The sequence below is a fragment of the Monodon monoceros genome, unplaced genomic scaffold, assembly GCF_005190385.1.
Source record: "Monodon monoceros isolate NGI ecotype Baffin Bay Population unplaced genomic scaffold, NGI_Narwhal_1 Super_Scaffold_17, whole genome shotgun sequence".
NCBI classification, from domain to species: domain Eukaryota; kingdom Metazoa; phylum Chordata; class Mammalia; order Artiodactyla; family Monodontidae; genus Monodon; species Monodon monoceros.
Genome location: NW_021703773.1, coordinates 2803338 through 2816426, shown reverse-complemented (window position 1 = coordinate 2816426; position 13089 = coordinate 2803338). Strand labels below are relative to the sequence as shown.

Here is a 13089-nt window from a genome sequence, read left to right as displayed (position 1 = left end):
CGTGGGCCATCCTTGCTGTCCCGGTGGAGAGGGCCACGGACACCGGTGGCGCTGGGCCCCACCCTGTGAGTGGATGGCTCCATGCTCTGGGCTCCCGAGGCACGTGGCTCACGGTCCAGTCATCGGGGTCCCCACACCCGTCATCCCACCCACCACCCTCCAGCCCCTCAGGTCACTCCCACCGCACGGTCCTCACGCCTGGGCTCAGCTGGCAAAATGATCACCCCTCCCCCTTGAAGCAGGCTCTTCCACGGCCTCCGGGACACATGTGCCTGTTTTTCCCTCCCTCTCTGGCCGTTCCTTCTCAGCATCCTTTGTGGGATCCTCCTAATTTCCCTGGCTTCTGACCCTGGAAGGCCCCAGACTCAGTTCTTCTCTGTCTACACCCACGTGCTCCGCAAGCTCATTCAACCCGTGGCCTTAACCCCAGATGTGGGTCCCCAGCATCTCTTCCTTGAACTGCAGGTGTGCGTGTCCAACTGTCTCCTCAACGTCTGTCCTTGTGGTTTCTGATGGGCATCGCATGGGCAGCCCAGCCAAGTTCACACTTAGGGTCTTCTCCCCGGACATGTTCCAGCCGTCCTCCCACTGCAGTAGATGGCAACCTCGTCCCTCCAGGTGTCAGGCCAAGGACACCCGTGTCGTCTTGGACGTCCTTCTTTCTCTCACACTCTATATCTTATTTGCCAGGAAACCCTTTTGGTTCAACTTTCAAAAACACACCCTGAACACGACCACTCCTGGCCACCAAACAGCCACCATCTTGGTCCACGTCACCATCGACTCTTGCTTCCAGCTCATCTTCCTCCTCTACCCTTGGCTGTGGCCGGCCGTGGCCAGATCACCTCGCTCCTCTGCTCAAAACCCTCCAATGGTTCTCTATCCCACCCAGGAAATGCCAGTCTTTCCAGGACCCCAAGGCCTGACATGTCCGGCCCCATCACTTCCCTGACCTCATCTCCCGTGATCACCCTGCTCTAGGCACAGGCACCTTCTCGCTGCCCTTCGAATGTGTGGGCCGCACTCTGCTCCGAGGCCTCTGCCCTGGCTGGGCCTTCTGCTGGCTCCGCTCAGGCGTTCACATCGTTCATCACCCGAATTCCTTTATGTCTTTCCCGCGAGTCACTCTCAGGTGTCCCTGCCCGCCCCGTCCCTGATTTCAACCACCCCCTTCCCCGCTTTATTCTTCTGTTTAGCACTTGGCGTTAATTAGCACCTCTCTTTTAATCCCATTTACTTTATCTGCTTTTACCGCCAGTCTCCCCACTAGAACATAAACGTCTTGCACGTAGACTATGAGCTTTGCTCAGTGCCACGCCCAGGCCCCAGGGCACTTCATGCAGGGCCTGGCACACAGCAGCATTCAACGCACACTGTTGAGCGAGGGGATGAAATTCACCTGTCCCCACGGGAGAGCTGACCCAGGCCACAGAGCCATCCTGTAACGTTCTGAGGCCCGGCCCCCAGGCCTCTGGTCCCTGTCTAGGGACCCTGCTGTCACAGTGGTGCAGTGGGCGGCACACAGGGACATCCAATCAGTGCTTGTTGAGTGAACGGCCATCGCCAGCGGTTGGAAGGTCGGATTTCACTTTGAATCCTCGAGGCTCAGTGTGCCCAATTTTCCCGAAGCATCGAAGGATTCGTTTGGGACACTAAATGAATCCTTGCTGTCTTGTCTCCTAAGCGACTTTGTTTTCCCTCCTGCTGGGGGATGCGGGCCACACCGAGTGGAGCCTGGGGAAGGGCCGTCTGCCCGGGCTTCTGGGAGGAGGATGCAGGTGGGAAGAGGAAATGAGAATAGATTTCCCACGGCCTGGTTGGATCTGAGCTCCCTGGGTGGCCACAGCCTTCTGGGAGCACAGGAACTATCTCCTTGCTCTAGGGAAATTCAGGCAGCAAAGCGACACAGAGGAAAGGGCCTTTGCCCCTCCCTTCCTGTGCCAGCCCCGGAGGCCAAGGCGATACCTGTCACTGTCTGTCTCTCTCGCTCCAAGCCCCACTCTGCACTCAGCCCAGCGCTGGAGCGTGGCGGATGTCCACTGCATACACGTGGCCTGGGGACTCTGTGTCTCAGAGGGGCATCAGGCCATCTGCCTGCACTGCCAACGGGCATCCTGCTGCTGGACCTGTCATCACAGGCCTTCTCATCGCAGGAAGGGCGGTAAGGAGCTACCCAGGAGAATAACCATCTTCAACAGCTGAAGCTCTGTCCTGCCCCTGATAAGCCCGCTGAACTCACTCCTTCAAAAGGGTGTAAGTAGAAAGGGCAGCGTTATCAGCTCTGTCACACGCAGGCTGCGTGACTGCACACATAGCTTCCCTGGGCCCTGGTGCTTCTAGGTTTCCAAATACGGTTTGATTTCAGCAATCAACACACAACAGCGACGGGGGCCCAGAGCACCCAGCTCAGCGGTACTTCAGGGACGTGGCTTCTCCCAGCCTTACAATCTCTCTCCCAGGGATGCTCTCCCCTCTCCCAACACCCTCAGCCTCTCTCCTGCTGGCCAAAAGATGGGGCTGGCGAGGGGTGTGGGGTGGGGGGTGCTTCTGGGGGAGGGACTGGCCTTTGCAGACACAGCTCCACTCTCACAAGACAGAGGCCTGAGCGCGGGCTGGGCGGCTTCAGAGGCGAGCTGGCGCCTTACTGAATTTATTTGCGCCAGTGTGTTTAGAACACAGGCTCGGGGGACAGCGGCGCCCAAGTTCCCTCTGTACTCGCTGCCAGAAGCCCAGGACGGTGAAAGGCATCCCGCACAGCAGCCCAGCCCTTACCTGTCCTGGCTGGAGTCCATCACCCGACTCACGGTGTGGGATTCTGTGATGTGGGCTTGTACCCTCTGCTGGCCTGAAACAAGAGACACTTCATTCCCTGAGCCCTGCCCTGCACCTGTCGAGTCCTCCTGCCTCTCATGACCTGGCAGCTTCTCTTCTGACCTCTGACCTTCCTCCTGGTCAAGCAAATCGATAAGGCCATTTGCGGCATCTGAATCCACTGTGTCGTCCTCCACGAGGTCCAGAGAGCCCAGCATGGGGCCCTGGGGTCCCTCGGAGAGCGCCCCCTCCAGCTTCCACTCGTGGCCGGTGGCGTCCGAGTCCTCGGCCTTGCTGCACTCCAGAGAGGAGTCCTCAGCAGTGACCAACGAGGGCGTGAGGCCCGCGGACCACACCTGCATGTCAGACATCTCCAGCATGGCGTCATGCTCCGTGCCCGCCAAGGGGATGGCGTCTAGGACGGCCACCTCGTTCCAGTACTGGTCTGCGCGCAGCGGAGAGGGGAGCGCGTAGTGCAGGGAGGCGGGGGACAGCAGCTCGTCCTGCAGCGAGGAGTAACCTGGATGGGCAGACAGAGGACGACATGCTCCAGCTGTGACCTTCCATCACGCGCGCTCACGTGCCGGTCACGCGCGCACAGGCACGGCCACTGACGCGCATGCGCATTCCGGCGGTGCGGGCCTTCCCAAGCCTTGTGGCTTCTGCCCAGGCACCCGGGCAAGAGAACAAGGCTCTGGGGGCTGAGGAAGAGGGGGCAGCCAGGGGTGAGGGCGGGGAGGGGGCTCCTTTGCTGGACGCAAAGAGAAGAGGTTGGAATGCTTTCTCTTCCAGTCCAGAGCGGGGATCAAGACGTCTTGATCCAGAGGCTGGAGCTCGAGCCGTCCGCAATCAGGTGAAAGCCCCACTGCTCAGCGGCCGCGCGGAAGGCAGGGCTGCTGTCTCTTTGCACCAGCGTCCCTTGGGCACAGCCCTTGGGGGCTCTGTTAGGAATGCACCTCCAAGGGAGGGGGCAGCCCCAGAACCAGGGTCGCTGACCGAGCCCTGGCGGGGCTGGCGAGCACAGTGAGCATCCACAGACCTCGGTGCGGTGGTCAAACGGGAAACCGCTCGGTTTGGGATGAAGTCGCTTAGCCGCAAGCAGTGTATGGGTTCCCGGAACTGTGAATGAGCCAAAGTGGCACGAGGGAGGGTCCTCAGGGCGCACGAGGTCCCGGGCACAATGCTGTTTCCTCAGAACTCTGCCTGCCGATCCCGCCAGGTCAGCTGTGACCCGGGGGAAGGGAGCCAGCGGGCCCAGGCCCCTACCGCACAGCCCTGTGGTCAGCAAAGCCTGTTCCCAAGCCTGTTCCCTGGGGACGGGCTCGGACACGAGTCGGTGATAGTCTCCTGGTTGGGTCTGGTGTGCAGACCAGGATGCTGAGGGAGCAGCAGGTTTAAGTGTGGGATCAGTGTGCGTGTTCTGGACAGGGTTCCCTTGGGTGGGGCCTTTGCTCTCCTCCAGCTTGCGGGGGGGCGGTCCCTGCAGCAGGGGAAGAGGGCCTCTGCCTCCCCTTCAGAGCAGGTGCCAGTCTGAGGGGGCCTAGAAGGCAAGATTCTCCACTTGGCCCAGCCTGTCTGGGGACCCGGGAGCAGGTGTGTGCCCACAACCTCTGAATATCCAGCAGAGCCGAAGGGGACCCTGGGCATGGGTGGGGCTGCCCCTGCAGGGTCTCCAGGGACCTTCCTGCCACGTCCCGAGAGGCCCCCTAACCCAGTGTCCGCAATCTTCATCCTGCCATTCAGCCCTCACTGCTCCCCACCCCTGCATCTGGCTTAACCTCTCTCCTGGCCAGACGGGCCCTCGTCACTCCCAGCTGGGCCTCAGCTCCTGTCCTCCAGCTTCTCTGCTTCTGATAGAACTCAGCTGTCCTCCTTCACTCACTTTTTCAACCAGAAAATATGAAATGAGGTCTGCTTCCATGCCAGGCACCATACATGCTAACGGGCTGGGGATTATAAACACACAGACACACACACACACACACGACAGGTTCTCTTTGTCCTCTTTCTTTCACAACGTTTTCCCAAAGACTCCAGCTCACCTTGGATTCCCCCATCTTTGAGCCTGTCCTGGTTCGCATGACTGTCAACTCCAAGAACAGGGAACCTGTCTATGCTGTCCCAGTGCAGAGCTTTCAGATGTGAGGGGGACACGGGAGCCAGAACCGATGACCTAGCCCATATGCAGTGAAACCGAAATTGCCAACGATTATAGGTGTTCAAGGTGCCAGCAACCAGGCCACGTGCTTGACATTCATTCTGCCTTGTAATCTTTCCGGAGAGCTTTCCTCCTGACTGATCTCTACAAGTCTACGTGGTTCCAGATTCCAAAATTAGGAGAACGAGAAACAGACCATGGCGGGGGGGTCGGCTGGGGGTAGGGCTGTGCAGTGACAGGGACCAAGGGACCCCTCCAGCTCTGGCCAAACTAGGAGGGACAAAGAGAGGAGGGTGGTGGGGGAAATGGGTGGGTCAGATCTTCCCACGACAGTAACACCAAGTCACTGCATGTGAAACTGTGACCTAACTGGGAAACCAGGGCAAATGGCCTTCCAACCCTCTACAGAAATCTCTCCAGATATCTGCGAGCAGAGCATTTAAGAATCACATAATTTTTTTTCTTCTTGAAAGCATTATTCTATTATTACCATTACTAATTGAGCTCTCTTTCATATGAAATATATCCAACGTGTTATTTTTAATTGTCACGACAACATTATTCCTACTTTATAGATTAGGAAACTAGAGATGGAGCAACTTGCTTAAGGAACACAGTGAGAGTGGTCCTTTCACTAGCTTTTGCCATTAATATCTTTTAAAGATAGATTCATGGAGGTATAGTTGGCATACAATAAATCCACATATTTAAAGTAGATAATCTGATCATTTCTGATACAGGGAAACACCCATGAAACCATCACCACAGTGAAGAGAAGGGCCCTTCATCATCCCTGAAAGGTTTCCTCAGGATTCTTTGTACTCCTTCATTCTGCCACACTCCCAGGTAACCGCTAATCTGCTTTCTGTCACTATACAGTAGCTGCATTTGCCAGAATTGTATATAAATGGAACTATACAGTGTGGAATCATTTTGTCTGTTTTTTTTTTTTCACTCAGCCTAATTTCATCCATGTTGTTGCGTGTATTGATAATTCATCCATTGTTATTGCTGAATGTCTAGATCACACTGCAGGTATATGTTTAACTTTTTAAGAAACAACCAAAGTTTTTCCAAAGTGATTGTCCCATTTACATCCCCACGAGCAGCGCATGGGCTCCCAGTTCCTCCACATCCTCAACACTTGGTATGTTTTTCGTTTTTTATTCTAGCTCTTCTTATAGATGTGTAGCGTATCTACTTATAGTTTTAATTTGTATTTCTCTGATGACTAATGATGCTGAGCACCTTTTTGTGTGCTTATTTGCTAGCTGTCTATCTTCTGGGTTAAGTTCAAGTCTTTTGCTCACTCTAAAACTTGGGTTGTTTTCTTATTATTGAGTTTTGAGAGTTCTTTATGTATTGTGGATACAAGTCCTATATCAGATGATTATTAGCCAATACTGTCTCCCAATCAGAAGCTTTTTTTTCTTCTTCATTTTTTTAAACAGTGCATTTTAAAGTGCAGAAGTTTTAAATTTTGATGAAGTCCAACTTATCCATTTGTTCTTTTATGGATTGTACTTCTGGCGTTGCACCTAAGAAATATTTGCCTTATCCAAGATCTCTAAGGTTTTCTCTTATGTTTAACCAATAATTTTTACAGTCACAGGTTTTACATTTAATCTATGATCCATTTTGTGGTAATTTTTGTATGTGATGTAAGGTGTGAATCCCAGTTCATTTCTGCATATGAATATCCAAGTGTTCCAGCACACATATTGTAAAGATTATCCACTGAATTGCCTTTGCACCTTTGCTGAAGATCAGTTTTTCCTATATGTGTGGTTTTATTATTTCTGGATTCTATTGTGTTCCATTGACTTATCTGTCTTTATGGCAATACCACACCGTATTGATCACTGTAGCTTTGTAATAAATTTTGAAGTCAGTGTAAGTCCTCCAACTTTGTTCTTTTTCAAAGCTGTTTTGGATGTTCTAGGTCTTTTCCATATGAATTTTAGAACCACTTTGTCACTTTCCACAGAAAAGCCTACTGGGATTTTGACTGGGGTTGCATCAAATATATAGATTGTTTCAGGGAGAACTGACAAAGTATCGAGTCTTCTGACCCATGAACACGGGTGTATCTCTACATTTATTTAGGTCTTTTAAAATTCCTCTGGGCAACGTTTTGTAGTTTTCAATGTGTGTCTTTCACATCTTTTATCAGATTCAGCTCCAAGTGTTTCAATTTTTTTCAGTGCTATCTTAAAGGGTATTCTTTTTTCAATTTCAATTTCCACTTGTTCATTCCTAGTATATAGAATTCAATTGATTTTTTTAATATACTGAAATTGTATCCTGCAACCTTACCAAACTCATTTTTTAGATTCCATTGGATTTTTATATATATCATGTTGTCTGGGAACAAAGACAGTTTACTTCTTCCTCTCCAATCTGGCTGCCTTTTATTTCTCTTACTTGCCTTATTGTACCGGCAGCACCTTTAGGACAAGGTTGAACAGAAGCCGGGGGAGCAGACATCATTGGCTTGTTACTGCACTTAGAGGGAAAGCACTCGGTCTTTCACCATTAAGTGTAATGCTAGCTTCAGGTTTTTTGTAGGTGCCCTTTTAGGGCTCTGCTATCAGACTCTCCAATTTGGGGGACAGCGATTTGCCCTAAGTCCTCACTTCTCTTACAGACCCTAGAAGAGTTACTGATTTTTCAAACCGTGTAGCTTTTTACTTGTCGTTAGCATGGAGTGGTGACATCCAAGCTCCTTACGTGCAGGACCAGATACTGATTTATTTTAGAATATTCAACCATTTTGCATTCCTTGGATAAACCCCACTTGGTCATGATGCACTTTTATATAGTGTTGGATTTGATTTGCTAAAATTTAGTTTAGAGATTTTTGCATGAATGTTCATGAAGGATATTGGTCTGTAGTTTTCCTGTAATGGCTTTCTTTTTTTTCACCAAAAATGTAATGCTGGCCTCATAGAATGAGTTGGGAAGCATTATGTCCTTTACAATTTTCTTAATGAGTTATTTCTTCCTTAAATGTCTGGTAGCATTCACCATTTAAGTTCTCTAGGCTTGGAGTTTTCTTGGTGGGAATATTGGTTTTTTAAAAAATTTATTTTATTGAAGTATAGTTGATTTACAATGTTGTGTTAATTTCTACTGTACAGCAAAGCGATTCAGTTATACATAAATATACATTCTTTTTCATAGTTTTTTTCTATCATGGTTTATCACAGGATATTGAATATAGTTCCCTGTGCTATACAGTAGGACCTTGTTGTTTATCCATTCTATACATAATAGTTTGCATCTACTAATCCCAGCCTCCCATCCACCCTTCCCCCACCCTCCCTCCCCCTTGGCAACCACAAGTCTGTTCTCTATGTCTGTGAATCTGTTTCTGCTTCATAGATACGTTCATTTGTGTCATATTAGATTCCACATATAAGTCGTATCATATGGTATTTGTCTTTCTCTTTTTTTAAATAAATTTATTTATTTATTTATTGGCTGCATTGGGTCTTCGTTGCTGTGTGCGGGCTTTCTCTAGTTGCGGTGAGGGGGGGCTACTCTCCGTTGCCGTGCGCGGGCTTCTCATTGCAGTGGCTTCTCTTGTTGCAGAGCACGGGCTCTAGGTGCGTGGGCTTCAGTAGTTGTGGCACGCAGGCTTAGTAGTTGTGGCTCGCGGGCTCTAGAGCGCAGGCTCAGTAGTTGTGGTGCATGGGCTTCGTTGCTCCACGGTGTGTGGGATCTTCCCGGACCAGGGCTCGAACGCGTGTCCTCTGCATTGGCAGGTGGATTCTTAACCAATGTGCCACCAAAGAAGCCCCCTGTCTTTCTCTTTCTGACTTACTTCACTTAGTATGATAATCTCTAGGTCCATCCATGTTGCTGCAAATGGCATTATTTCATTTTTTATGGCTGAGTAATATTCCATTGTATATATGTGCCACATCTTCCTTATCCATTCATCTGTCGATGGACACTTAGGTTGCTTCCATCTCCTGGCTATTGTGAATAGTGCTGCAGTGAAAATTGGGGTGCATGTATCTTTTCGAATTATAGTTTTCTTCAGTCTTTAGTGATGTTGCCTCTCTCAGTCTGGCTGGATGCTTATCAATTTATTGATCATTTCAAAGAACCAGCTTTTGGTTTTATTGATTTTCCCTAGTGTTTTCTGTTTTCAACTTCATTGATTTCCACTCTGATCTTTATTATCTCCCTTCTGTTTACTTTGGGTTTAATTTGCTCTTCTTTTCCAAATATCTTAAGATATTATAAAGCAGAGGTCACTGACTTGAGAACTTTTCTCTTTTTTAATGTGGACATTTATTGCTATGAATTTCTCCCTAATACTGCTTTACTGGCATACCATACATTTTGATATCTTGATTCAAAATACTAATTTCCCTTTTGCTTTCTTCTTTGACCCATGGGTTATTTAGAAGTGTATGATTTATTTTCCATATGTTTGAGATTTCCCATGTAGCTTTCAGTTATTGACTTGTAATTTAATTTCACTGTGGTCAGAGAACATACTTTGAATGACTTGAATTCTTTTATATTTATTGAGACTTATTTATAGTCTATAACATGGTCTATATTGGTTTGTTCTAGGGCCAATTGAAAAGAATGTGTATTCTGTTGTTATTGGGTGGAATGTTCTACATTTTCCAATTCCTAATGTCAATTAGGTCAAGACGAGGGACAGTGTTGTCAAACCTTCTATATGGTTACTCATTTTTCTACTTGCTCTATCAATTAGCAAGATGGAGTATTGAAATCTCCCACTGTAGCTGTGGTTTTGTCTATTTCTCATTGTGCTTTTCTGTTTTTGTTTCATGTATTTATAGCTACGTTACTGGTGCATAAACATTTAAAGATTGTGATGCCCTCTAGATGAACTACTTATTATTATGAAATTATTGTCCTTACCCCTGGTAACATTATTGGTTCTGAAATCTACCTGTCTGATATTAATAGAGCCACTTCAGTTTTCTTTTGATTAGTGTTAGCACAGTTTATATTTACTCATCTTTTTACTTTTAAGGAATTTGTGTTTTTATATTCGAAAGGCATTACTTATAGGCAGTATATATTTGAAATTTACCTTTATATCCAGTCTATCTCTGCCTTTTTTTCTTTAATTAATTAATTAATTAATTTTGGCTGCATTTGGGTCTTCGTTGCTGTGCTCAGGCTTTCTCTAGTTGCAGTGAGTGGGGGCTACTCTTCGTTGCTTTGTGCGGGCTTCTCATCGCGGTGGCTTCTCTTGCTGCAGAGCGTGGGCTCTAGGTGCACGGGCTTCAGTAGTTGTGGCACGGGGGCTCAGTAGTTGTGGTTCACGGGCTTAGTTGCTCCGTGGCATGTGGGATCTTCCCGGACCACAGATCGAACCCGTGTCCCCTGCATTGGCAGGAGGATTCTTAACCACTGTGCCACCAGGGAAGTCCCTGTCTCTGCCTTTTAATGTGGGTTACTTAGGCCATTTACATTTAATGAGATTATTAATATGGTTAGGTTTAAACCTCTCATTTGCTAATTTCTACTTTCGTCCCATCTGTTCTCTTTTTCCTCTTTTGGATTAACTGAAATTTTCCACTTAATCTATTTTGATTGCTTATTAGCTATAATTCTTTGATGATTTTAGTAGTTACTTTAGGACTTTTAGTATACATCCTTAAACTATCACAGTCTACTTTTAAGTGATGTTATATAACGCTTGGCATATAGTATAAGAACCTTACAATAATATACTTCCATATTTCTCTCTCAAATTTTTTGACTTTTGTACCATTGTTGTAATATATTTTACTTTTATACATGCTATAAACCCAACATTATATTGTTATTTTTGTTTAAACAGTTCTCTTTTAAAGAGATTTAAATAACAAGAAAATTATGTATTTATTCTTATAGTTAACATTTTTGGCAGTTCATTCCTTCACGTAGATCTGTATTTCTGTATTTCTGTATGGTGTCGTTTTTCTTTGGCCTGAAGGATTTTGTTTTTAAACTTTTCTTGTAGCAGGCACCTCCTGGTGATGAATTTTCAGGTTTTGTGTGTATGGAAAAGTCTTTATTTGCCTTCATTTTTGGAAGTTATTTTTGCTGGATATAGAAGTCTACGTTACTTTAGAGATGTGTTTCTTTCAAGATGTGTTCTACTTTAAAGATATTGTTCCACTGTCTTACTTCCATTGTTCCTATGAGAAATCTTAGGTAATCCTTATCTTTATCCCCTTGTATATAACAGGTCTTGCTTTTTTACTCTGGCTACTTTTAAACCTTTCTCTGTCACAGGTTCTGACCAATTTGTTTAAAATGTGCCTTGGCATAGTAGATTCCGTGTTTCATGCAGTTAACTGAACTTCTTGGATATGTGTATCTACGGGTTTTGTCAAATTGTAAAATTCTGGGCCATTAACTCTTCAAATACATTTTCAGCCCCCTTCTCTGCTGGAAACTCTAATTTCACAAATATTAGGTCACCTGATTTCCCCACAGCTCACTGATGCTTTTTATTTTTCTTCCTGTGTTTCATTTTGGAGTTTCTATTGCTATGTTGCCAAGTTCCCTTCTTCTGTAATGTCTAATCCCATTCAGTGTACTTCATTCATCCTATACCTTATAGTTTCATCTCTAGGAGATTGGTTTGGGTCTTTAAAAAATATCTTCCAGGGCTTCCCTGGTGGCACAGTGGTTAAGAATCTGCCTGCCAATGCAGGGGACACGTGTTCGAGCCCTGGTCTGGGAAGATCCCACATGCCACGGAGCAACTAAGCCCATGCGCCACAACTACAGAGCTTGCGCTCTAGAGCCCGTGAGCCACAACTACTGAGCCCATGTGTCACAACTACTGAAGCCCGCGAGCCTAGACCCCGTGCTCCACAACAAGAGAAGCCACCACAATGAGAAGCCTGCGCACCGCAACAAAGAGTAGCCCCCGCTCGCTGCAACTAGAGAAAGTCCATGCGCAGCAATGAAGACCCAACACAGTCAAAAGAAAAAAAAAAAATCTTCCAAGTCTCTACTTCACTTTTTAAACATCTGAAATAGTTATTAACTGTTTTACCATTCTTGTCTGCTAATTCTAATATCTGCGTCAGTTTCAGTTGATTGCCTTTTCTCCTTAATATGGGTTGTGTTTCCCTGCCTCTTTGTATGTATGTCTGGTAATCTTTAATTGGATGTTGTGACTTTTATCTAGTTGGGTGCTGGGTATTTTTGTATCCCTATAACAATTCTTGAACTTTGCTCTGTTATGTAGTTGAGTTCCTTGGAAACAGTTTGATCCTTTTGAGTTTTGCTTTCAAGGTTTATTAGGTAGGAGCGTTGACCAACCTAGGGCTAGTCACTCTCCATTTCTGACACAGGACCATTCTGTGTTCCCTATGCAGTGTCTGTGAACGATCAGTCTGCCTGTTGGGAACAGAAGATTAATATTCAACCAAAACTTGCGGGGAACCTTTTGGAGGCCTCCAGAGCTCTCTCTGTGTGCAGCTGTCTCTCTAGGGAACTCTAGCTGCCCTGGTCTCCTTGGACTCCCAGTGACTTCTCCTGAACCAGGGAGTCTTCTTGGATTTCTCTTCCTTCTGCCATGACGTAGAAACTCTTTCGAGGCAGTGATCTAGGCAACTGTAGGGTTCACCTCATTTATTTTCCATGTCTCATAGATCACTGTCCTTTGCTGCCTGATGTCCAATGTCTCGAAAACCGTTGTTTCATATAATTTGTCCATTTTTTGCTTGTTTCAAGCAGGAGCGTATATTCAGTCCCTGTTGCCTCATCTTGGCGAGAAGTGGAATGCATCACGGACAGTCCCTCAGATACGGCCGGATAAACATGTTCACTCCTGGGAATCTCAGTAAGACCTCATAAAGGCTGGGAGAGGGTAACTCTGCTGGTCACAGAACACCTGAGGCTCATTCTTGGTGACTTTTCCACCTTGAAACTTCCTGGGGTTCATGTGAATGGAATTTCACCCAAGCAAAAATGTGTCCATGAAGAGAACTTGTGCAACCCTCCCCCAGGACTTCTTTCTGCCTTGTGTTTTGTCCTGGAGGCCCTCCCCTGGTCGCAGTGTTTAGGGGCTATGCCCCCTGCTCCCTCTCAGTCTCCAGAAGACCCCGCTGACCCCACTCTCA

General features: G+C 47.1%; 1 protein-coding gene across 1 annotated transcript in view; it reads right to left on the bottom strand.

The window, feature by feature from the left end:
* Positions 1–13089, bottom strand: part of ANK1 (ankyrin 1) — a 96850-nt gene that overhangs the window by 14423 nt on the left and 69338 nt on the right. The window contains exon 38 of the mRNA XM_029226367.1: positions 2773–3331. Within this exon, the coding sequence (XP_029082200.1) occupies positions 2773–3331 (559 nt within the window). The remainder of the gene's footprint in view (positions 1–2772; positions 3332–13089) is intronic.